A 24,622-nucleotide genomic window follows, 5' to 3' on the forward strand; every position below is an offset into this window, starting at 1 on the left:
TCTAACAAAGCAAGGAAAAATGGTAAATAGCAATTATTTTCTCACAGTCTGCCACAGTAATTCCTGTAAAAAAAAACAAAAACAACAACACCCCAATTTGGCATCAGCTGGTAACTTAAATTATGTTCTGATGATCCCTGGTATACACGAATAGAATTTGGGTTTGTAACCCATTTATACAACTTAAGTTTACAAGAATACAGAAAAAGTTTAAAATACTCTTAAATATTTATTTTAGCGGGTTTGCAGTGTAGAGTCTTCATGTAAGATATTGGCACCTGTTTACATAAAAGGCCGTTCCAAAACAATAATTACAATAAGTAATTATGAAGTGGGTAGCCAAATTAGCCAAGATCAGGCCGTTCATCTCTTGGATCATAGGTTTGCCTCATTATGGCTTCATCATGGAGGCTTGTTCATGGTGTCCTGACATGACCAGACTTACTGTATAGCAGTTATCTTGCAATAACCATTTTATTAGGATCATTATGTGTTAGACATGTTTTGTGATATATACCGTAGGTTAAATTGTTCATTCAGGCCTATGTTTTGGGACAATTGTTTAATGTATGTAACACAAGTAGTGTTGCTTCCATCATTATTAAAGGGGAGATTTATCAAAGCTTGGAGAGAGATAAAGGGGTTATTTACTAAGCCTTGAATGAAGATAAAGCGGACGGAGATAAAATCCCAACCAACCAACCAACCAACCAACTAACTCCTAACTGTCATTTTTCAAACACAGCCTGTGACATGGCAGTAAGGAGCTGATTGGCTGGTACTTTATCTCCATCCAAGGCTTAAGGTGGGTACACACTGGCCGATATATTGACCGTTCTCTTGAACGGCCGATATATTGCGGGTCCGTCGGCCAGTGTGTACGGGCGATATGTCTGGGAACTCCGTCGTTCAGACATATCGCGTTGGCCCCGCAGCACAGCCGACGCCCAATATATCTACCGAAATATTGGTGCGTTGCTGGGTGTGTACGGGCGACCAGCCGGCCACCCGTACACATGCTGAGACGGCCGGCGGTGATTGACAGCTGAACTGGGTGGGCGTGCATCAGCTGGGTGTGCTTGCATCAGCCACACCCCTGCTTGCATCAGTCATGCCCCTTTTTGCATCAGCCACGCCCCTGTTTGCATCAGCCACACCTCTGTTTGCATCAGTCACGCCCCTGTTTGCATCGGTCACCTGATCCTGTTGATTTTTTTCTCTGTAGCTCTACGTCTCAGTGAATCTTGGGAAAAGATGGGATCTCTTACACGAACAAGTCACCAAGGAACATATTTTCTGGTAGGTTTTAATAGTTTATACAGTCTAACAGTTTATTTCTTTTTCATAAATTTTGATAAATATTTAAGCACAAATAATGTAAGACTGGACCAGCGTAAGAAAGTTTGGCAAGAGTATTTTCTAAGAACTCCAAGAATTACAGATACATTACTAATAGGCAGCCAATTGGTATGAAACTATTCTGCAGAACAATGTGCACGATTCAGAGGCGCATACAAACCATGCACAATGCTGATGTTTGGGTGGTGAAGTGGTGTTTTGCTACAGCGCAAAATGTTCTGAAAACTCCTACGGGAGACTCTATCTGCACATGTTGTATCTGCCCCGCCTGCACTGCACATGGTTTTGCCCATTAGAGAATAATTTTGCTGCTGTGATCAGGTCTGAATTAGGCCCTAAATCTGCTCATATAGGAAGGAAACTGTGCTGTTCCCTTATTCTCTGAGGGACAGATTTAGGCAAATTTACTAAAGTGGAGATGTTACACAGAGCAGCCAATTAGATTCCAGCTCCGAATTCATAAAATGTGCTAGGTAAATTATAGCTACAGTCTGATTGGTTGCTATGGGCAACGCCTCCTCTTGGCCTCTTTAGAAGGATTTATAATGTGAGTATGATGTGCAGAGCAAGTGCACAGATAGAAAAAAATCCAGCCGGCTCATTAAGGAATCTGAGGGGATGGCTAGCGGGAGGTCACTGTTCTTCAGAGATCTTGAAGGACCCAAGCCCTGTATCATAAAAAGGACTAGTGTCTGTATACCAGTCATGCACACGGTATGAATGCTTGTCCCTATACCGGATACAGCGTTTACCTATAATGGCTGAAAATTATTAAAAAAGTCAGATTCTTGCTGCACATTTGATGTGAAGCTTACAAGGATAAATCCTTCTTCAATGTAGTCCAGCGGTATGGGTGTGATAGGAGATAAGGAGTCTGTTTATCATGACTTTTATCACCATCTGTTGCTCACTCAGTGAAATTACCCATTTCCTAGAGCCACAAGCTTAAACAATAGCTTCCCATAGTGAATACAATCTGAATAGAAACCACAGAGATACAGTAATGTACTAGACAGTGTGTTAATAATATGGGAATAAGTATTATTATAATGACATCAAAGAATGGAGAAGGTGCATATTTACAGGACGTCAAACAGCTCGGAGCTAGCAGCATAGCCAGATTAAGGTGGGGGCGCAGGGGATACTGTACCCCGGGCCTCCATATCTGTCAGCCCCCTCCCCCCCCTGGACAGAGCACACTGACATCACTAAAGGGGGGTACTCACGGGAGAGATGTGTGCTGAACGATCTTAACACAGACCGCTCAGCACACATCTCTCACCCCGCTCAGCACAGCGCGATGTGCTGAGCGAGGGGGAAAGCCGACGGGGGGCCGCTCACTTCACACAACGGTGAAGTGAGCGACCCGCTAGATTGAGCCTGCATGCAGGCTCAATCTAGCATCGGCGATAGCGATGCGCGGGACCGCGCATCGCTATCGCTGGAGGGCATACACACGGCAGATCCGTGCTTAAAATCTAAGCAATCTAGCAAGATTGCTTAGATTTTAAGTACGGATCTCTCCGTGTGTACCCCCTTAACTCTTCCTCTTGTGCTGCAGCAGAACCAGGCAGCTAGAATGTGAGCAGGGCAGTATGCAGTACAGTCAGAGACACAGTAGTATTAGGTTTTGTGAGATACCAACAGAGCTTCCAGGACCAGAGGAGAGAGAGTGGGAAGGGAGCTGCAAGTGACGCAAGGATCCCAGCTTCTCCTCCTACCTGCCTGGGTGTCTGGGTCCTGTATAACCTGTTATCTAATGAGAGCATTCTGGTCTAGAGAGACACACACACAGTCCTCCTGAGTCATGTCCCAGTGTGTAAGTAGTACAGAGGCTGCTGCTATTGCATTTTGCAAGATAAATGATATTTTATTTTTTGTGTATTTAAGTTTGTTTAAGTTCTTTGTTCCAAAACAAGAAAACTTTATAAAATAGTTGTCTCTCAATTAGGTGAAGCTAACAAAATGCTCTCTACCTGGACTTTCCTCTTAATTCATGATTGCAATCACCTGTGTTGAAATACCTTTCTTATCAATTAGTTAGTTCAACACAGGTGACACCAATCATATACAGTATTAAGAGGGTAGTCCAGGTAGAGAGCATTTTCCCCCTCCTGGAATGGGTCATGTCGGAAGGTATGCACAATCTAATATATATCCCTCCTCCCCTGGGCCCTCCTATCTAAGTGCCCTGGGCACCCCCAATGCTTAATCCGGCCCTGGCTAGCCATCTGTATACTTTTAATTGGGCCTGTACACATCCGTGTTACATTTTGGCGCAGCAACACATTTCCAGATGTACTTTATGCAATGTAATAAAATATACATGTATAAGGTGAAAGTGAAAAGGCTTTGGGTGCCCGTGCTTGTACCCCTGCAGACTGTTACTTTATTAATGACCAAACTACAGTGTGATACACAAAGATAAACAGCAACATGACTAGTGTGGGGTATTGCAGCCATACACTGCAGATTGGATTGAAGATTTCCTTTTTTTATTAGAAAAAAATTCCTGATTAATAGCTGTATAGCAAACACTCGTTACTCCCTTTGCAGGCAGTAGCTCTTACCATGCCATAAATTGTCTCACACGTTTAGAGTAATAAAAGGGCATTTACTGTGGCATTTTTAATACAGTATTGCATCTTGTATACCTGCCTTGCATAACGGGCTTATCAATTCAGCATGTACCCTGAGATAATATATTAACTATGACCATGAAATTCTAATAAAAAGCTTTTATGATAGTAAGACTAAACAGGCTCTTTCTAAAATCCATTTATGGTTTTTCAAGGGTGCAGCATAAAATCACAAATGTAATGCCCTGCTTTAATCTTTTCTTAAGAGGCTTTCGCAGAGCTGGTCGCACAATGGGGGTGATCGCTAGGCTGCGTTTTTGCACAGCGGGCGATCGGGTCTAAATTGCGCATGCGTATGCACCACAATGCGCAGGCGTGTCGCACGGGTACAAAGCGGATCGCCGCTCAGCGATGGGTTTGTGCAAAGAATCCATTTGCACGGGCGTACGCAAGAAGATTGACAGGAAGAGGGCATTTGTGGGTGTCAACTGACCGTTTTCAGGGAGTGGTTGGAAAAACGCAGGCGTATCCAAGCGTTTGCAGGAAGGGTTCCTGACATCAATTCCGATCCCAGACAAGCTGATGTGATTGCAGCGGCTGAGTAAGTTCTGGGCTGTGCAGAGACTGCACAAGATCTGTTTGTACAGCCCTGCTACACATGCGTTAGCACACTTGCACAGCTAAAAGACACTCCCCCCGAAGGCGTCAACTATCTGATCGCAGCAGTACAAAAATCACTTGCTAGCGATCAGTTCTGAATTAGCCCCAATGCGTATATTCCACTTTTGAAAAAAATTGTGCATGCCAAAATAGCGTATAAGAGTCTATATGTAGAGCTGCGCAGAGTCTTCTAATCAGTGCGGCTCAGTGTACAGGAATAAGCGGATGCATTTGAGTAAAGCACAGTGAGGCTACTAAGGGGATCATCACTCGCGCTGATGGCGACTGCAGGTTTACATAAACATAAGCAAATAAAAACTGATCCCCCCCCCCCTCTAGAAATAAAAAGTGCTGACAAGCTCATTCACAGTATAATATATATATATATATATATATATATATATATATTTATATACTGTACATATCAATCTTTGCTTGTCATTGACATATAAGTTGCATCAGGCACCTGTTTTTTTGCAGCAAAATGAAGGGAATTAATTAAAAGAGAAAAACACTTCTTCATTGCGAAGTTTATATTAGTAATAGCACATCATTGATAAGCCAAATAAGAAAAAATTACAATTACATCTTTTTAAGTGTGTATGGATATTTACATGAGGACAAGGGGGCACCATGTCAGCTGTCACTGCAGAGTAACTTGGGGGTCTATTCTGTGCTATTCTATTAATTAAGGGACTGGTAACCTAAAGGTGTAGGTTGATACAGTATATGGTTGATGATAGCTCCAACACACTGGATAAAGTAGCCCATGCATTTGCAAGTGCAGGACTGACACTAGGATTTTCGGTGCCCGGGCCAAGGCAGTAATTTGGCACCCCCAAAAAATACAAATGAACAAAAAAAATAAATAAAAAAAACTACAACTGCGCCACACAGTAGTGCACACGTATTCTAATTACACTGCACAGTAGTACTTCTCATTACGCTGCCCCACAGGGGAGAGGGAGAGAGAGATGGGAGAGAGGGGTGAGGGAGAGAGTGTAATCACACACATAAGTACATACAGTGCCCCTTTCCTGAGTCACACTCACCATTTAGGCAGGCTTAAGCTGATGCTGGAGGTCTCCACTCTCCTCCCCTCCTCTCTCCTGTGCTGGCTGGCTGGACTTGCACTGACAGTGCGGTGCCTTGTAGCCCCGCCCACTTTCCGAGTGCACCTCTGGCTGCACAGTGGCTGATGAAAGACTTGGGGGGCAGAGATAACTTGCCCCCAGTTATCCTTCTTAATCTGGCTCCCCTGACACCCGCTTCCTCTGCGGCTGCGGTTGAAAGGAGCCGGACGCACTGCAATGGATAAACTGAAAGTAAACTATACAGTCCTTGCAAGGGCTGCCGTGAACTATAGTTTATTTTCAGTTTCTTTACTGCAAGGAGCCGGGCGCATTGCAGTGAAGAAACTGAACATAAACTACAGTTCCCAGCAGCCCTTGCAAGGGCTGCAGTTTACTTTCAATTTATAAATTGCCGTGAGTCCGGCTCCTTGCAGCTGCAGGGGGAGGTGGTGTTAGGCGGGTTTAGGTGACTGTGTTGGTGCCCCCCCCTCCAATCCAGCGCCCCGGGTCACATGCCCTCCTAGCGCCCCCCCTAGTTGCGGCCATGGCAAGTGATTTCCAGCATTCTGCTGACAGCTGGCTCAGGGTATCAGAAGAAAAATCCGACTTATTCGTAGGGATCAAGGAGTTGGGGAATTTTACCATTTATCTTATTCCCCAACTGCTCACCGATCATCGATGATCGGCGGATCAGATCGGCAGAACGGGGAATCGGGGCAGCAAATGTATGGCCCACTTAAGGGTTCTGATTCTTATTTTATTAATTTCTGAAAATAATTTGATTTCTTCCTGATTCTGGAACTGGTTATAAAAATAAATAATTAGACAAAAACAAGTTTCCAGAATCGAGTACCCCTGAGGACTACCGTAAAAACAGCCCTGCTCATAATATATGACAGCTGGAAAAATGGTATATTATTATTGGGTCTGGGACTCAGGGTCGACAACAAAAAGGTCGACACACCTTAGGTCGACGCCAATTGGTCAACACACCTTATGTCGACATGGACAAAAGGTCGACAGGAACAAGGTCGACATGGAAAAAGGTCGATATGATTTTTTTATGTTTTTTGGGTGTCGTTTTCTTCGTAGAGTGACCGGGAACCCCAATTAGTGCACCGCGTCCCCTCGCATGGCTCGCTTCGCTCTCCATGCTTCGGGCATGGTTGCCTTCGCTCCGCTCCGGTTCGCTCGGCACAGATTACCGTTCTAATCGTAGTCCACGTGGATCGTTAAGTATGAAAAGGTTCGAAAAAAGAAAAAAAACATTAAAAAAATCATGTCGACCTTTTTCATGTCGACCTTGTTCCTGTCGACCTTTTGACCATGTCGACCTAAGGTGTGTCGACCAATTGGCGTCGACCTTTTTGTTGTCGACCTGGAGTCCGGATACCATTATTATTAGTAGTTGGCATAGTTGCACCGCGGGTTTGTAATTCACAATGCCGCGGAGTAACTGACGTTGGCCAACACTGGTCTGCATCCCCATACATTCTATGCACAGACATCCTGTGTCCTTTGAAGAATGGGATTATAATGTATCTGCTGGCAATATGTTATTCTCTCGCTTTTCATTTAGAAGCATTATGAAGCTATTCTGCGCACTAGTTCCAGTTTTAGCAGCCCACAGTGCTAAAGCCAGAACCTATTTTTAGCATTTTACAATCTGTCCAATTACAGGTGTTATTTGCAGGCATTTAAACTGATTCATTGTGTTTTGTGAAATCATATTTTTTTTAAAAACTCATCTATTTTTATTGCTTCGCCGAACATTTTCCCCTGTTAAAAGCTTAACCAATAATCTATTCCTTTTACATCGTGCTCTAAACATATGCTGGAGGAAAGCCACATGAACACGTTGTATTTTAATCATTTTCCATGGATTCTCTTAACAAACAAAAAGTCACGCAGATATCACATCTGTCCGCATGACACCAATGTAGGTGTGTGCTTGTTAATGTACATAGAGCCTCATAAGCTTTGTATTTATACACTGAGAAGGTTTTTGTCGAGTGAAAATACAACTGCAATACAGCCTTACACTGATTGTTTATTCCTGCAAATATGTGGAAAATTGACAGATTCTCATCTGGTACAAGGCAATGTCTAATGGGATACGGTCGTTAGGTCGACACAGCTTATGTTGACAGTCATTAGGCCGACCACTGAAGGTCGACATGCATTAAGTCGACATGGTCCATAGGTTGACATGGTCATTAGATCGGCATGTACTAGGTCAACGGGTCAAAAAGTCGACACAGGGTTTGTTTTTTTAATAATTTTTGGGGGATTTTTCCATACTTGCCGATCCACGTGGACTACGATTGGAACGGTAACCTTGTGCTGAGCGAAGCAAGCCGCCTTGCCCGATGCGAGCGAAGTGAGCCATGCGAGGGGACACGGTGCACTAATTGGGATTCCCCATCACTTTACGAAGAAAACGACAACAAAAACAGTCCAAAAACTCATGTCGACCTTGTCACCTGTCGACCTAGTACACGTCGACCTAATTCCCATGTAAACCTTCAGTGGTCCACCTAATGACTGTCAACCTAAGTTGAGTCGACACAACCACCCATACCCTAATTAAGGCATTTTAGTCTTTAAAGTGGTTGTCCAGTTTACCCTCTTTTTTTTAAATCAGGCACCTCCAATGTGGCAAATGGGGAGGGGGTGGGGGGGGGGGGGGATGGGGGCACCTTGTCTTCTGGACTAAAGTGGAAAGCAGGAGTACACCATCTGACCAGTGGGAGGGGGAGTCACTGGCACTGAGGGGGGACTGGCACTGAGGAGGGCGGGTACTAATAACCTGGGCCCGGGTTTGCCTGAGTCTGTTCCCCCCCTCCCTGAGCATACTGACCTTGATCCAGCAAGCGTGTCCCTCCGCCTCTGCAACGCCATCTTCTCAATGTCAACTTCGGGAAGATGGTGCTGCACAGTGAAAGCAAAGACTCTGGTACTGTGCCAAATCAGTACAGAGGCCTGGCAATGCTCTATACGTCCCTGGGGGGAGTGGGTACAGATTCTCCAAGCCTGGGTTTAAGGGGCCCGGTCGGGGCATGGGCCAGCTGTGCGGGAAAAAGATTGCCCCCCTGTTCGGCAAGTGCAGCCGTTGCACAGTAACTTGCATAGTACTGTTCATTCTTTTTATTTAGGCGTGTATGGCCAGGCCTACCCATCACCCGGCAGCTTCATTGGTTTCTACATCCTTGGGTATATCTACAGAGGTGGGAGACTTAAAAGACGGCGCAGGCCAAGAGTAGCAACCCCACTGAAAACAATATAGCATACCCTCCAGCTGTACCTTTTTAGCAGGTACAGTCCCTTTTGTTTTATGGTCTGTACTGATTTTTGGCTTTCCAAACTTCCATTGAAAGTATAGTAAAAGGGGTGTGACCACGCCCCTTTACCCATGGCCATGCCCCCTCCCTAATTTGTACCGATTTTTATGTGTAAAATGTTGGAGGGTATGATATAGCAGGATATAGTGCCTTACCTTCTTATGTAGGTTGTAAGTATATTGCAAGTCTGTGAACACATAAGTATGTACAGCTGTCCGTAGTTCGCAGCACCTAAAATATTTGCCACTTCCGAAGTATAGTTGTATTAGTAAATTGAGTTGCAAGTTGTTCCTTTCTGTGTTGGTTTACTCAGCTATTTAAATGTCAGCTGATTGAAATAAACCCCTTTCTAAATAAAGCCCTTCAAGCTATTTCACTGCATTTTAGCTTGGAAGAGTTAGGACCACAGATAGAATTTGACACATTTTCAAACATTATATTTAGCTTACATCGTTTTTGTTAGTGTGAAATTGTGAAATATATGAGTCTACTGCAGCAATCCACACACAAGCAACAATAAGTCATAGTAGCTGCACAATATGGAGGAAGGGGATATTTGCCGGAACCTCCACATAGCAGAAAAAGCGATATCTTCTATAATCCACCTTGGAGATGAACCTCTGTATAGATTTGTAACAAGCAAAAATTAGCCACATAACATGTGTCATCCATAGATATCAGCCTCATAAATTAGAAGTAATGGATCGTCCCACAAGATCCTTCTGATTTTACTGAAGTATGTTCCCTCTGCAAATAAATGGAAAGTCTTAACCAGTTATGGGAAAATAATAACATATCTCTGCTCTATTACAGAAGAGAGACAATAGGATTTTGGTACTTACCAGGTAAATCCTTTTCTTTGAATCCATAGGGGGCACTGGAGTACTCTTAGGGATATGGACGGCTTAGCAGAAACAAAGGCACTGAATATTTAAATTTAGAACTCTCCACCCCTCCATATCCCAGAGTACCTCAGTGTACGACCTCAGTGTTTTTTACTGAGCGAACAGGAACTATAGAGAGGTTGACAATGGAGAATTCCTATAACATAACGGACAACAACAAAGTTGACACATAACGTTACTGTCAACTAAACAGTTGACACCATAACCGATAGACCTTTATAATTTGAACCAATCGGTGAAAATGTGTTACCATAAGCTCCTCTGAGCTTAATACAACCCAGGTAAAACTGCTCTGGGTGGGCGTCCAGTGCCCCCTATGGATTCAAAGAAAAGGATTTACCTGGTAAGTACCAAAATCCTATTTTCTTTTTCATCCACTAGGGGTCACTGGAGTACTCTTGGGACGTACCAAAGCTTCCCTCGTGGGCGGGAGAGCTGTTTGACACCTGTAACCGTAAGCGGCCAAAGCTAGATGCTGATGCCGCAAACGTTTCAACACGTGTAAACGCGCACAAACGTGTGCACTGAAGACTATGTAGCCGCGTCGTAGAAGCTCCACGACCAGCTGGTCATGACATTCCCACAGAACCTGTGGGATGAGCTATTACTGACCTAGGCGACTGTAACTTAGCCTTAAGGTAAGCCTGACTTGTAGTCAGTTTTATCCAACTGGATAATGTCTGCTGAGAAACTGGCTAACCCCAGTTGGCAGCATCATAGAGAACAAACAACGTATCCGTATTACGAACTGTAGACGTTCGGGACATATAAACACGTAATGCGCGTACCACATTCAGAATTATAGAATGTGTTGTCAACACAGGAAACACTATTGTTTATTGATGTGAAAAATAAGAAATCGGAATTCGTCCGAAGTTCCGCTCTGTCATGAGGAAACCCAAATACGGTGGCTTGGAATACAAGGCACCGAAATGTGAAAACAAAACCACTTGCCGAAGCTAAGGCTAGAAGAAAAAACGTTTTCCAAGTGAGAAACTTAATCCCCATTTGTTGTAAGGGTTCAAAATATGAAAACTGTAAGAAATCTGAACCCAGCTTCAAGTCGCATGGCGCTGTAGGTGGGATAAATGGAGGCTGCACTCTGATGACACCTTGTAGAAAGGTGTGTACCGACGCAATAGAGTCAAACGTCTTTGAAAATAACTTGACCACACAGATACCTGCACCCTCAGTGTAGATAAACGCAGTTCTCCATCCCACCCCGTCTGTAAACGAACAGAATACGGGTAACTTGAAAGATGATGTCGGAAACTTCCGAGCTTCACACCCACCTATATAGGCACACCAAATTTTGCAATAATGAGCTGCCGTAAGCGGCTTTCTAGCTCGTAACATGGTTGGTATAACCGATACTGTAATGCCCTATGTTTTTTCTTAAGAGGGCGGTCTGAACCACCACCCCGTCAACCGCAGCCGCGGTACATAGGTAAATAGGGGTAAAAGAACGGTCCCTGTTGTAACAGGTTGGACGTATTATGAGCGGGCAAAGATCGTGTGCGAGTATTCCTTGGAGATTCGAGAAGCAAGCTCTCCGAAACCCATGAGATATCACTAGTATGACTGTGACGAACTGTCTTATGATCCGTTTTAGCAACGGAGAGAGCAGCGGAAAACGGTGGAGCCAGATACACGAGGCTGTATGACCACACGAATGTGAGAGCCTCCACCGCCACTGCCCTTGTGATCTGTCGTTCTGTACACATACTGAGCGTTTGTAATTGTGGCGAGATGCCATCATGTACACCTGAGGGTAACCCCACCTGTGGATCCACATGTGAAACACCTCTGGATTTAATGCCCAGTTTTCTGGATGAAAATCCCGACGGGTGAGATCATCTGTCTAACAGATGTCCACTCCCGGAATGAACCCCGTCGACAACATCACCTAATGGTGTTCTGGGCAATTGAGGATTCGAGCTACCTCCCGCATTGCCATGCGGCTTCTCGGTCCTCCCTGGTTGTTGTGTATGCAACTCCCGTTGCGTTGTCTGACTGCACTTGGACAGACTGAAAGCGAAGCATGTAGTGCATTGTAAATTGCACGGAGTTCCAGGACATTTATAGACAGCAATCTGTCGTGATCCGTTTTAGAACCCCTGTCGCTGACCTTTTTAACTACAACTCCTCAACCTCTGAGACTCTCGTCCAGAGTATATACACCCTCGCCCCCCTGTGGGAAACGCGAGTGAAACCCGGCGAACTAAAGCGCTTTGAAAACACATCATTGTTCCTAATAGGCGAATACACCAATGTACCGCTAGTGTGCGTGGCTTTTGCACTAATTGTACTAGATGGTATATTTGTTCTTTCTGGTGTAGTAGGTAAATCTCTTTGATTTACCGTATTTATAATCATACCTAGGAATTGAAGTCGTTCAGACGGAATTATATGCGATTGTTTTTGAACTTGACCTGCCACCGTGGTGTACGTTAGTAGCGCAATTAAGAGGAACCTCTGTTGAGACAGAGTTCTTATGAGCAGATCGTCTAAGTATGGAACGATTGTCACCGCCAGGGCTCTGAGATGAGCTATCATCACCAACATCACTTTGGTGAATACCCGAGGCGTTGACAAGAGGCCAAACGGTAGAACCTGAAATGGTTAATGGTTGTGGCGTATTGAAAAACGCAAGAACCTGTGATGCGGTGACCAACCCGGAATGGGTAAATACGCATTGTGAAGATCAAGCGCAATCATGCAATCTTGTGGCTCCAAATATGCAAGTACTAACCGCAGTAAATCCATTTTCAAACTGAAGTAAGTGACTTGCTGATTGAGACTGCGACGGAGCCCTCCGGCTTCGTTACCCCAAACAGAGGGGAATAAGTAACCCTGACTCTGTTGGTGTACCAGGCCTGGAAATAAAAAACAGCTGAAACCAGCAGAGACTGAATGGCAACCTGCCAAAACGCCTAATTTCGTCCGACATAGGCAGTCTTGTCTTTTAAACTGTAAATAGCGGATACATCCATGAGTGGATGTCTGGATGTAAAGGCGCGCTTCCACAATTGGAAAATCGAAATGGCCTAAGAGGCCGTCAAGCCACTGGCTTGTTGACTTTAGCACCCTGGCGTTACAAGTCGTGACTGTTTTTGTACCACAGCCTTGAAAAGACTGAAGTCTAAAGGGATTAAACGTCGGGCCAAACTATTTCCGGTTTGATACCGGAGGCGGCAATGGCCTGAATATCAAATTTAGGACCAAACAACTTCTGGCCTTGTTGTGCTGAAACTAGCGACGATGAAAAGCGAGAATCGAGGTAACAGGCGTCAGCAGAAGCTTTACCGAGATACTCTGCAGATTCTCATTAACGATAAGTCTAACGTGATCGTCATTGTTTCCATACATAGAGCGCCTAGTGACCCAAATGTATCTTGGGTCTTTATAATGTTTGTCACAGACGAATTCACCAATGGCGGATTGTCCCATTTAGATGTGGAAACGGGTAAATAGAGTTAAATGTTAGTCAGATATTCTAAATAATAACTCATTGAAGATTTATTAAATTCGACGGATTAGATGTTAGAGTCTACTTAGTCTCTGTAAAAATTGAGACACTGACTCACTGGTTATTAGCAATGTATGGTTGTCAAAACCCCGCACTATCTGACTGCTGGTCTAATGTTCCCTTCTCACTCGTAGGTATCGCTGTGAGGTTTGACATATAATTGTCAGACTGCATTAAGTTATAAGACCAGTTAAATTAACACCCTGGTACCCAAAGGGAAATTGGACCTTTGGAAAGACTGAGACTCCTTCGTTAGAGCTGGCGGAGTAACTTCCGAGACTCCTATCTTACCGCTCCTGTCGAGCGGAGTTAATTTGAATTGCCAATGCTTAACATAGGATCTGGGACTGACCCGGCTTCCGGAGTGGAAACCTACAAACCAACTGAATCTGTGGTAGATTTATGTACAGACATTGTAGTAAACCTTATATTTAGTCTGTGTTGGAGCCTTACCCCTTATACAGACAGACACCACAATAGCCAAAGGACAGACACTTGCACGACTCAGTAAAATGTTTACTTAAGGTGCGTAATATATATATATATATATATATATATATATATTGTTATGGCTAAATACAGTTTACATGGGCCTATGTGAAACCTGAACCAAAATTCCCACTAACAACCCTGCGCCTCCGGTGGCGTAGAGATGTAGGGCAGGAATGTTCTGGAATTACCACTGGAAGAAACAGGAAACATGATTAAAATGGCCCCCATGCCATGCTTACACTGAAACTCACAGGAGAAGTCACAATACCTGCTGCCACTGATAATCACAGTCTAGTATACACTGATAATCACAGTCTAGTATACACTGATAATCACATGCAGGTTACAATACAATCACAGGCAGGTCACATTTAATATAAGCTCTGCCTGCAGTTAATTCTGTATTAATATCTTCTATAGATATGGCAGTCTGTTAATATTAATAACTTCTATAGATATGGCAGCCTGTTAATATATATATAGGCTCAACAGCCTATTATCCCCTTGCAGCATCTGGCAGCTGCAGCCACGCAGTAATCAGCCAGGTCCCCCATTCCCCCCCCCCCCTTCCCTGTACTCCCTGTAGCGCTGTGTCTCAGCGGGGAGCCGGGAAGCTCATTGCAGGGAGGCGAGGGACCATAGTCCAGAGCAGCAGAGATCAGCTGGCCGGAGCGCGGCGTCGCTAGGCAAGCTGCGCGGGTCTGTCTCTGAGAGCACCGCTGACGGAGCGAAGCTGCGGCGGGTCTCCCTCTGTGCGGCGGGTCTCCCTGTGTGAGCACCGCTGGCGGTTGTGGCGGGCGGCGCGCCTTGCGGGAGGACGGATCTAAAAGTAAAAAGTAAAAATGAAAAATTAATAAAATCTTCCACAAAGTGTGGGAACTCCCACAAGCCGTTGTTAGTGCTGTGAGCACGGAAAAAAACACTGAGGTCGTACACTGAGGTACTCTGGGATATGGAGGGGTGGAGAGTTCTAAATTTAAATATTCAGTGCCTTTGTTTCTGCTAAGCCGTCCATATCCCTAAGAGTACTCCAGTGACCCCTAGTGGATGAAAAAGAAATACTGTTTCTAGAATTCAGTACTAGGAGTGTGTTGAACACAAGAACAATAAAACCAAACATAATACAGATTAGCATTACCCATATCCTCCTTTCATTCGTGTCTAAACAAAAGGATGGTTAGAGTACAAACATAAAGTGATGGTTTTAAAATGCTATCGGAATATTACAGATTATTAATTGTCAGTCTTTCTGCTGATGAATTGTCTATACTTCCTAGCCTTGCCCAGGCAGCATATAACATGAGTGTCCTATGACATTTTTATTTTTAGTCATCTTCTATTTTAGGAAAACTGTTGGTTTTTTTTGCATTTATATTTTCTGTATGCCAATGTCTTTTATTAATGTTCTGTCTTTGTCTTCTTAAAGAATGAATATATTTATTTTCATAACACTAAACACTGTAGCAGTGTCGGACTGGGCATGTAGGGCCCACCGGGGGGGGGGGCATACAGTGTTAGGGGCCCATGTTTAGGGGTGTGGCAAGTCTCTAGAGGGGGTGTGCCCAGCCGCCACATTGGTTTGCCTAACGATTTTGCAAGTGTTCGTCCCCTAGATAAATATATACAGTAAATACTGTAGTTTATGCATGATAATGTACTAGATTAGTAACAGCACAGTCTGGAATCTGATCCCTAGAGCAGGAGGTGGGCCCCCACCCAGTAGGGCCCACCGGTGGTTTCCCCTGTACCCCTGTGGGCCAGTCCAACCCTGCACTATATATACGGGAAATGATTGGCTTATGGTAACTGATGAAATTAGGTAGTGTTTGCAGTATAGCGAGTATGATGCTGACACCAGAATGCTAAATGTTATGATATCAACATGGTTAAAATGTCGACATCTAACATGTCAATGCCTGGAAAATACCAACATGGATAAAATGTTGACATTAACATTTTGGGGTTAGGTTTAGATGTTGACATATTAACGCTGATATCATGTATGTATCCCGATGAGTGATAGCCAGAACATGCCAGAATAGCTTTTCCACCTATACATTTTAGAAGATGTAATTAACCCCCCCCCCCTCCCAAATAGGAAGGTATGATATTACGTAACATAAAATAGAAAGAGACTCTAGAGTTTGCCCCTACACCTTGTGTTCGGTTAATTTCCCAATTCAGTTCTGTTTCTCTATGTAAAGACACATTTCACCATTTCTTTGAAGCTGGGCTCCGCTGGTAGAGTCGGCTCTGTGTTGGAGAGCACAAATAGTTGGCAGTACATTTCAAATCACTCAGGTCCTTTGTTTTTATCCCTTGCAACAACAACAAAAAAGAGAAGGAAACCATTATTTTCATCAATGTCTGGCAGCGAGCTAATTGAGAATGTATCAGTTCACAGCACTTTCATGAGTGAACTATTACTGATTTGTGCTGTATCCTGAAAAGAAGTTTCACTGAGTGTTGCAAACAATAGCTGGCGGGAGACTTTAATTAACCCTGAGAAAGCGACCCTAGTGTTACGCAGCGTCTATTTTCCTTTCAATGATAATGAAAAATTTCATAACTATTACAGTTCTCCTTAGGCTCAAAAACTTAAATGGAACAAAGTAATATAAATAGTATAATAGGTGTAGAAAGAATATATTAAAATTCAAAACATGTGACATGTATCAGACTTTTTTTTCTATTTTCAATAAGTGGTATAGTATAATAGGAGCTTGCGTTACAGTCCCCATAATGAGTTCTACTTGTTTTTCTTAAAGAACACTCAGAATGGACTTCTGTTACCCCTCACTCACAATAGGAACTGGCTTAACACAAGTATATAAATGAGAGTATTTAATTAAGACATTTAAACTGTTTTCATTAAGTGATTTAAAATCCTTATTCGGCTTCAGACTTGTTCTCAGATTGCTTGTGATTTTGGGCTGGTTCGTATGTGTTGCGAAATTTCAACCTATGTATGTATGTATGTATGTATGTATGAGACAAGTTTATACACGGCTAATTTCATTCGATGCAACTGCACCTCCCACTGGGACTATAAAAGAGGCAGAGTACAATTGAACAACTATCTTTCTTTGAGAAAGTCTAAAAATCTTAGACGAAACGCGTCAGCCAATATCACAGAGTTACTAGTAGCAATACAAATCTCATTGCAAATCCAGAAAGCCTGTAACCAGATATAGCAATACTCACAAAGCCACAGAGTTGATTTGTTACCGCTGTAACCCTGAGAGAGTTACATTCATTGCTAAGTAGCGAACTCTGATTCCATCAGCTGTTGTGACCCATGTGACGTAAAGCTTTTATCACCTGGTTCAATAGGATTTACAAATACATAAGGGCTAATATGTAATGAAGCCTAAGTTCAGTGGCCGTGCGGGATGCCGGATGAACTCTGACTTTTTTAAAAGGGGCAATCATTTATAAGGCATGGTTTAGTCTTGTAAATGATTGTCCCTTTAAAAAAAAAGTTTGAGTTTGGCCAGCATCCTGCATGGCCGCTGAACTCTGACTTCATTACATCCCGCCCAATATTGTAAGAACTCTGTGATTGGACTTAATCAGCGTCATGAACTGGGCGGGCGTGTACACATGCCCGCCCAGTTCAGCTGTCAATCACCGCCGGCCGCCGCAGCATGTGTACGGGCGGTCGGCCGACCGACGTACACACACAGCGACGCGCCAATATATCATTAGATATATTGTCCGTCGGCTGTGCTGCGGGGCCGACGCAATACGTCTGTGACCGACGGAGTTCACAGACGTATCGGCCGTACAGTCCGTACACACTGGCCGACAGACCCGCGATATATCAGCCGTTCAAGAGAACGGACGATATATCGGCCAGTGTATACGGGCCTTTAGGGGTAAGAGGACTGGAGTTGGGAAACACTGGTCTAAATAAATAAAAATATGTCCAGTCGGCAACAAGAAATCATTGGTATTTAACAGTATATACAGTAAGCTGCTAATCTTGAGGAATGATCTTTTGGTGATATTAGCAACATTCCATTTATGTGTTAACATTGATCCACGTAATTAGGATCTGACAGCCCAGGTAATTAGTAAACCCCCTCTTGTGGCCCCTGGGATCCATCCGCATGTTATTATTATATCGCTACTATTGCTGTATTTGCTCCTTCTTTTATCACGTTTTGATGATATTTTCAGATTGAGCTTCATCTAATTCTTTTAATGAACCTGAGTTTTCATCCCAAAGCGCAGCCTCCTTTCAGTAACCATATTCATCAAATATTCTTGAGAGATGTATAAACTGTTTAGTGAATGGGTTTAAGTCACATTGATCATGTAGAACAAATATCTTACAGCGCATTTAACTAATTTGACATGTCAACATTTTACGTGCAGGCATGTGTAACATCTAACATAGATTTTAGTTTTATACTGTAGGTATCTTTTTAAATATACGTATAAATGGGTAAAATATATCGGGTATTGCAGTCCTAGAAGAATACTTAGAGGTAAATTTACTAAGATGGGAGTTCTATTTAAGATGGTATGTTGCCCATAGCAACCAATCAAATTCTACATCTCATTAATCTAGCATCTTCTAGAACATAATACCTGGAATCTGATTGGTTGCTATGGACAACGTCCAATCTTAACTAGAACTCCTATCTTAGTAAAATTGACCCCTTAATGTCTACTGGTTTATAGACAATATGATATATATATAGAAATATACACTATGCTATCATAGACATATTATAACAAGGCACTTTATTGACCATTAGGGACATCAATCATTGTTACTCATCACATACTAAGCAGCTTTTACCTTATGTTACGTCTCTAAAAGGTCTTTTATGTCTAGCAACGCTCCTTAATTGCCAAATTGTATTGTACACATGCATTGTGGTATTTCTGCTCATCAGAACCCTGGGCAGAACTGGAATCTCCCTTTCTGCTATGGGGTACACTGGGCTCCACAAGGAAAGACATAGGGGTGTAGATTAGGATCTTGATCCGAGGCACCAACAGGCTCAAAAGCTTTGACTGTTACCAGAATGCATAGCGCCACCTCCTCTATAACCCCACCCCCCTGCACAGGGGCTCAGTTTTGTAGTTGGTGCCGCAGATAGCAGGCACATAACAGAGGGGCTGCTCTGGGCAGCCCTAAGAAGAGCTTTTTTGAGAAGAAAAGTGAAGACTTCAAGGGCTGCATCTCTCCCCAGCGGCGATGTACACTCCCGAGCCCTGGTTGCCGGGTAACTACAGCAGGAGGCTCCGGTTTTCTTCTGGTCAGGCACACACGACGGGGGCTCTCCGGTATCGCGTGGCTGCGCTTCGGGAGGTGGTGAGTGGGTCCCGCTCGCGGGACCCGTACTTTATCACGATCCGGCGCGGTCAGTGGGAGGCGGGCAGCGCGCGCTGGCGGTGGACACTGTGGCAGTACAGGCTATCCCACTAGATCACCAGGGCATGGGTGCAGGTCAGGTTTTCCCTTAAAACCTTTTTATGTGTAGCCCACAGTACCTGGTGGTTTTGCCAGCAGAAGGGATAAGGCTTAGACCTGGAGCCCCTCCCCCAGCCCCAGGGCGCCATTTCCAGCAAATGTTCCCGCCCTGGAGCTGCATATCTGTCTCTCCCTCACTCCCTGTCAGTGTTTGGGCGCCATTTCTCTCAGCTACACTGTTCCTGGGACTGCTTGGGCAAATTCTCCTTTGTAAAGCTGCCTGGTTGTCAGCGCTGTGACTTTAAATGACACTTAAGTATTCTACATGTCAATTAGACAGTGTTAGTTAAGAGAGTGCATTTAGTCAGGGTTCTCTGGTACAAATACCCTGTGATATACATCCAATTCTTACTGTGCAGTGTTATATCTATTGACTACATAGCTATATATATATATATATATATATATAAATAAGCTGGTCCAGTGCAGTATTATTGTTAGTAATAACCTCTGCATTGTTTAACTGTGACTATATGTGTGTGCCTTAGCTTGCTGAGTGGTTTCCATTTTGTGTCTCTCACTCAACTTGCTATCCCTATATTCTATAACCTGAGGGGGCTTGGTGCGTCAGGTTCTATATTTATATAGGATTTTCACAAGATATACTTTAATACGTATTTTTCTCTGTGATTTTAGTAACCATATCTCTCCTGTATCTCTGCTTGTGCTGACTACACTGCGCAGGGGTTTGGGTAAGAGGTATTGTGCTGCTGACAATTGTACTGTGTTACCTGATACTGCAAGTTATATCATGTCTGCTTCTGAGGGTAACGGTTCTGGGGCTGTACACACTGCCGGTGTTGCTGAAGCCGCAGATCCCTATGAGGAGACTATAGCAGCTGTGGGCTCTGGTTCTGGGGGCTCCTTGCCCCCCAGTGGGACAGTGGCAACGGGGGTACATAATGACCCACTGTGGGCTACTTTCTCCCCCCTTCTACATACGCTAGTTACTAAACTAACACCCCCTATGGGACCTCCTATGCCGGTGCAACCGTATGTGGTCCCCGCAGCTAACTCGCCATGGGCGGATAATTTGTCTGCACAATTGCAGAAGTTGAACCAGTCCTTGACTACTAAAAAGTCTGACCCTCGCTCGCCTAAGACCAAGGGGTCCTCTAAGCGAGCTATTATCTCCTCACAATCCACTGATGTTACTGACACCTCGTCTGATGAAGATGGCGCTTACACCGACCCCACAGATTCTGACACAGATACTGCTGATGGAGAGGGTAGTTCACATGTGGATGTTCCTGATCTTTTGGAGGCTATTAAGTTAATTTTTATTAAGTTAATTTTACAGATTACGGATGATCCCGAGCCATCCGCCCCTCCTAAGAAACCAGATAGGTTCAAGCGTCAGAAGGTGGTTAAACAAGTTTTACCTCACTCTGACCACCTAGTGGATATAAGTCAGGAACCCTGGGGAAACCCGGGTAAGAAGTTTGTGCCTCAAAAGAAGATGCTGGCTCGCTATCCCCTTGCGCCAGAGCTGTCTAAAAATTGGGAAACACCTCCTCCAGTAGACTCACATGTGGCTAGGATGGTGGTTTCCTCAGCTCTACCTATCACTACCGTCACGTCTCTAAAAGAGCCTACGGATAAACGTGTGGAGGGTTGTCTGAAAGCGATTTACACCCTCATGGGTGCTGCACAAAGGCCCACTATTGCAGCAACATGGGCTGCAGAGACTATTGAAGCATGGGCCCTAGAGTTAGAAGCTGAAATCTCTTCTGACCATGCTAGACAATGCTTGTCATATATTGTCACAGCTTCTCACTATATTAAAGAGGCGGCTTCTGATGCCGGTATCCTAGCGGCCAACGCCTGTACTACGTCAGTCCTGGCTCACCGGATATTGTGGCTGAGATCCTGGTCTGTGGATCAGGACTCTAGAAAAACCCTGGAGGTACTCCCTTTCAAGGGAGATATTCTGTTTGGGGAGGACTTAAATAAGATAGTGCCAAAACTGCCTGTCTGCCAAGTACCGCTCCTTCTGTGTCGAAGGCTAAAGGTACTTCTTTTTGCCCCTTTCGTCCTTCAGGTAAAGCAAAAGGTCAGGCGTACAACAAGCAGGCCCGCACTTCCAAACCTGGAAAGCCGAAGCCCAAAAGAGCCTGGGCTGCCCGTCAGCCAGCTTCCAAGACCGATAAGCCTGCCGCATGATGGGGCGAGCCTCCCCCTGGGGGATCCCAGGGTGGGGAGCCGGCTTCTAGGGTATTCCCAGGAATGGTTGAAGACCACTTCAGATGCCTGGGTATGGGAAGTCGTCACTCGAGGTTACGCCATAGCCTTCAAAAACCGACCCCCTCATCGATTTTGCCGGACAGACGTCCCGTTGGACCAGACAAAGGCAAACACTCTACATTCGGTAGTACAGACCCTCCTGGATACAGGAGTCGTTGTACAGGTGCCTCTTGCTCAGAGGGGCCGGGGGTACTATTCTCCGCTGTTTCTGGTCCCGAAACCGAATGGGTCCTCCCGGCCCATTCTCAACCTCAAAGCATTGAACAGGTTTGTGAAAGTTTCCAAGTTCCGTATGGAAACCCTTCGCTCTATAGTTCTGGCCTTGGAACCTGGGGACTACATGGTCTCCCTGGACATACAGGATGCTTACCTGCATATTCCTATAGCAGTGTCACATCAGCAATACCTGAGGTTTGCGATTGGCGACCTCCATTACAAGTTTCGGGCGTTACCTTTTGGTTTAACTACGGCTCCGCGAGTCTTCACCAAAGTTATGACGGTGGTACTCCGCCGTCAAGGGGTCAGGATACTGCCGTATCTGGACGACTTGTTAATCCTGGCAAATTCCCCAGAACTTCTCCTACGTCATCTGGATATGACTGTCCGGTTTCTACAAGCCCACGGGTGGCTCATCAACTGGAAGAAATCCTCCCTGGTCCCTGCTCAGAGCATGGTGCACCTGGGAGTGCTATTGGACACTCACAACTAGCGGTTGTTCTTGTCTCGGGAGAAAGTCCTGAAGCTTCAGGACAGGATTCGTTGCTTACTTTCTCGTCCGCAAGGGTCGATACATTCAGCGATGCAGGTGCTGGGCCTCATGGTGTCAGCATTCGACATGGTGGAGTATGCTCAATTCCATTCTCGCCCCCTCCAGAGGCTGATTCTAGCCAAGTGGGATGGCCTGCCTCACCGGATCAGGTCTCACATGATCTCATTGACTCCGGAGGTCCGTCTGTCGCTGCTTTGATGGCTCCAGGACCAACGATTGTGCCGGGGCCGTCCCTTTTGGATATCCGACTGGGTCCTGTTGACGACAGATGCCAGTCTAAGAGGTTGGGGCGCGGTGCTGGAGCAACACTCCCTACAGGGTCGGTGGACCAAGGAGGAATCTCTCCTCTCGATCAACATTCTGGAATTGCGGGTGGTCTTCAATGCGTTGAACCTGGCCCAGCATTTAATTCAGAACCGTCCTGTTCAAGTACAGTCGGACAACGCCACCACAGTGGCTTACATAAATCATCAAGTCGGCACTCAAAGCCGTTTGGCAATGAAGGAAGTCTCACGGATTCTACATTGGGCGGAACGCCATCTACCGGCCATATCGGCAATATTAATTCCGGGAGTCCTGAATTGGGAAGCGGACTTTCTCAGTCATCAGGACGTACACGCCGGAGAGTGGGGCCTCCATCCAGAAGTGTTTCAACTCCTAGTGGAAAAGTGGGGCCTTCCACACGTAGATCTGATGGCGTCTCGACACAATCACAAGGTTCCGGTCTTCGGAGCAAGGACAAAGAATCCTCAAGCAGCATTCGTGGATGCGGTGGCGGTGCCGTGGAGGTTTTGGCTGCCGTACATGTTCCCTCCGGTGTCACTCCTGCCCAGGGTAATTCGGAAGTTCAAGCAAGAAAGAGGAATTCTGCTTCTTATAGCTCCAACGTGGCCCAGACGGCACTGGTTCTCAGTCCTGCAGGGCCTATCATCAGAGCGTCCAATTCTACTTCCACAACGCCCAGACCTCCTCGTTCAGGGCTCCTGTGTCTACCAGGACCTAGCCCAGCTGTCTTTGACGGCGTGGCTCTTGAAGCTTCCGTCTTAAGGGCTCAAGGGTTTTCTGAGGCGGTCATTCAAACTATGTTGCGGGCCCGGAAACCGGCATCTGCTCGGATTTACTATAGGGTCTGGCATTCTTACTTTGTTTGGTGCGCATCTAACCGTTATGACGCTTCCAAGTTTAGTATAGCCAAGCTGTTGGCCTTTCTTCAGCAGAGCCTGGACTTAGGCCTGCGTCTGGCCTCCCTCAAGGTTCAAATATCTGCCTTGTCGGTGTGGTTTCAGAGAAAGATTGCGACTTTACCTGATGTGCATACCTTTGCTCAGGGCGTGTTGCGTATCCAACATCCCTATGTCCCGCCTGTGGCTCCTTGGGACTTGTCAGTGGTTTTGGAGGCGTTTCAAGAGTCTCCGTTTGAACCTCTTGGTTCAGCTGATGTTAAGTGGCTTTCCCTTAAGGTGGTGTTTCTGCTGGCTATTGCTTCAGCTAGAAGAGTGTCGGATTTGGGTGCCTTGTCTTGTAGTTCCCCATATCTGATATTTCACCGTGATCGGGCGGTTCTTAGAACTCTTCCCGGATATTTACCTAAGGTGGTTTCTTCGTTCCACTTTAACCAGGAGATTGTGGTTCCGGCACTTGTTTCTCCTGATCTGTCTCCCAAAGAGCAGTCTTTGGATGTGGTACGGGCTCTCCGTATCTATGTGAAGAGAACTGCTTCTATTAGGAAATCTGATTCTCTCTTTGTGCTGTTTGGATTTCACAAACGGGGCTGGCCTGCTCACAAGCAAACTTTGGCCAGATGGATTAGAATGGTGATTGCACATGCTTATGTGAGGGCTGGTCTATCAGCTCCTGCTCACATTACGGCCCATTCTACTCGGTCTGTTGGACCTTCTTGGGCGGCCCAACGTGGTGCGACCCTTGAACAATTGTGCAAGGCGGCTACGTGGTCCTCTGTGAACATGTTCATAAGGTTTTATGCCTTCGATACTGCCGCTTCCCAGGATGTTTCCTTTGGACGCCGGGTTCTTGTGCCCGCTACAGTGCGTCGCCTCCCATAAGGAACTGCTTTAGGACATCCCCTATGCCTTTCCTTGTGGAGCCCAGTGTACCCCGCAGCAGAAAACGAGTTTTATGGTAAGAACTCACCTTTGTTAAAACTCTTTCTGCGAGGTACACTG

General features: G+C 45.2%; 1 protein-coding gene and 1 long non-coding RNA gene across 5 annotated transcripts in view; one reads left to right on the plus strand and one right to left on the minus strand.

Annotated features, from left to right (window-relative positions):
- The window catches only part of SORCS2 (sortilin related VPS10 domain containing receptor 2), a 1,363,792-nt gene that overhangs the window by 1,027,988 nt on the left and 311,182 nt on the right, over positions 1–24,622 (plus strand). For all 4 annotated transcript variants that reach the window (XM_063923915.1, XM_063923923.1, XM_063923934.1 and 1 more), the window contains one exon: positions 1,226–1,299. In XM_063923915.1, coding sequence (XP_063779985.1) covers positions 1,226–1,299 — 74 coding nt within the window. The remainder of the gene's footprint in view (positions 1–1,225; positions 1,300–24,622) is intronic.
- LOC134928331 (uncharacterized) overlaps positions 9,518–24,622 on the minus strand; it is a 179,879-nt gene continuing 164,774 nt past the window's right edge. Inside the window, exon 3 of the long non-coding RNA XR_010177896.1 lies at positions 9,518–9,759. This is a non-coding gene — a long non-coding RNA (uncharacterized LOC134928331). The remainder of the gene's footprint in view (positions 9,760–24,622) is intronic.

The sequence above is a fragment of the Pseudophryne corroboree genome, chromosome 1 (genome assembly GCF_028390025.1).
Source record: "Pseudophryne corroboree isolate aPseCor3 chromosome 1, aPseCor3.hap2, whole genome shotgun sequence".
In the NCBI taxonomy this organism is placed as follows: Eukaryota; Metazoa; Chordata; class Amphibia; order Anura; family Myobatrachidae; genus Pseudophryne; species Pseudophryne corroboree.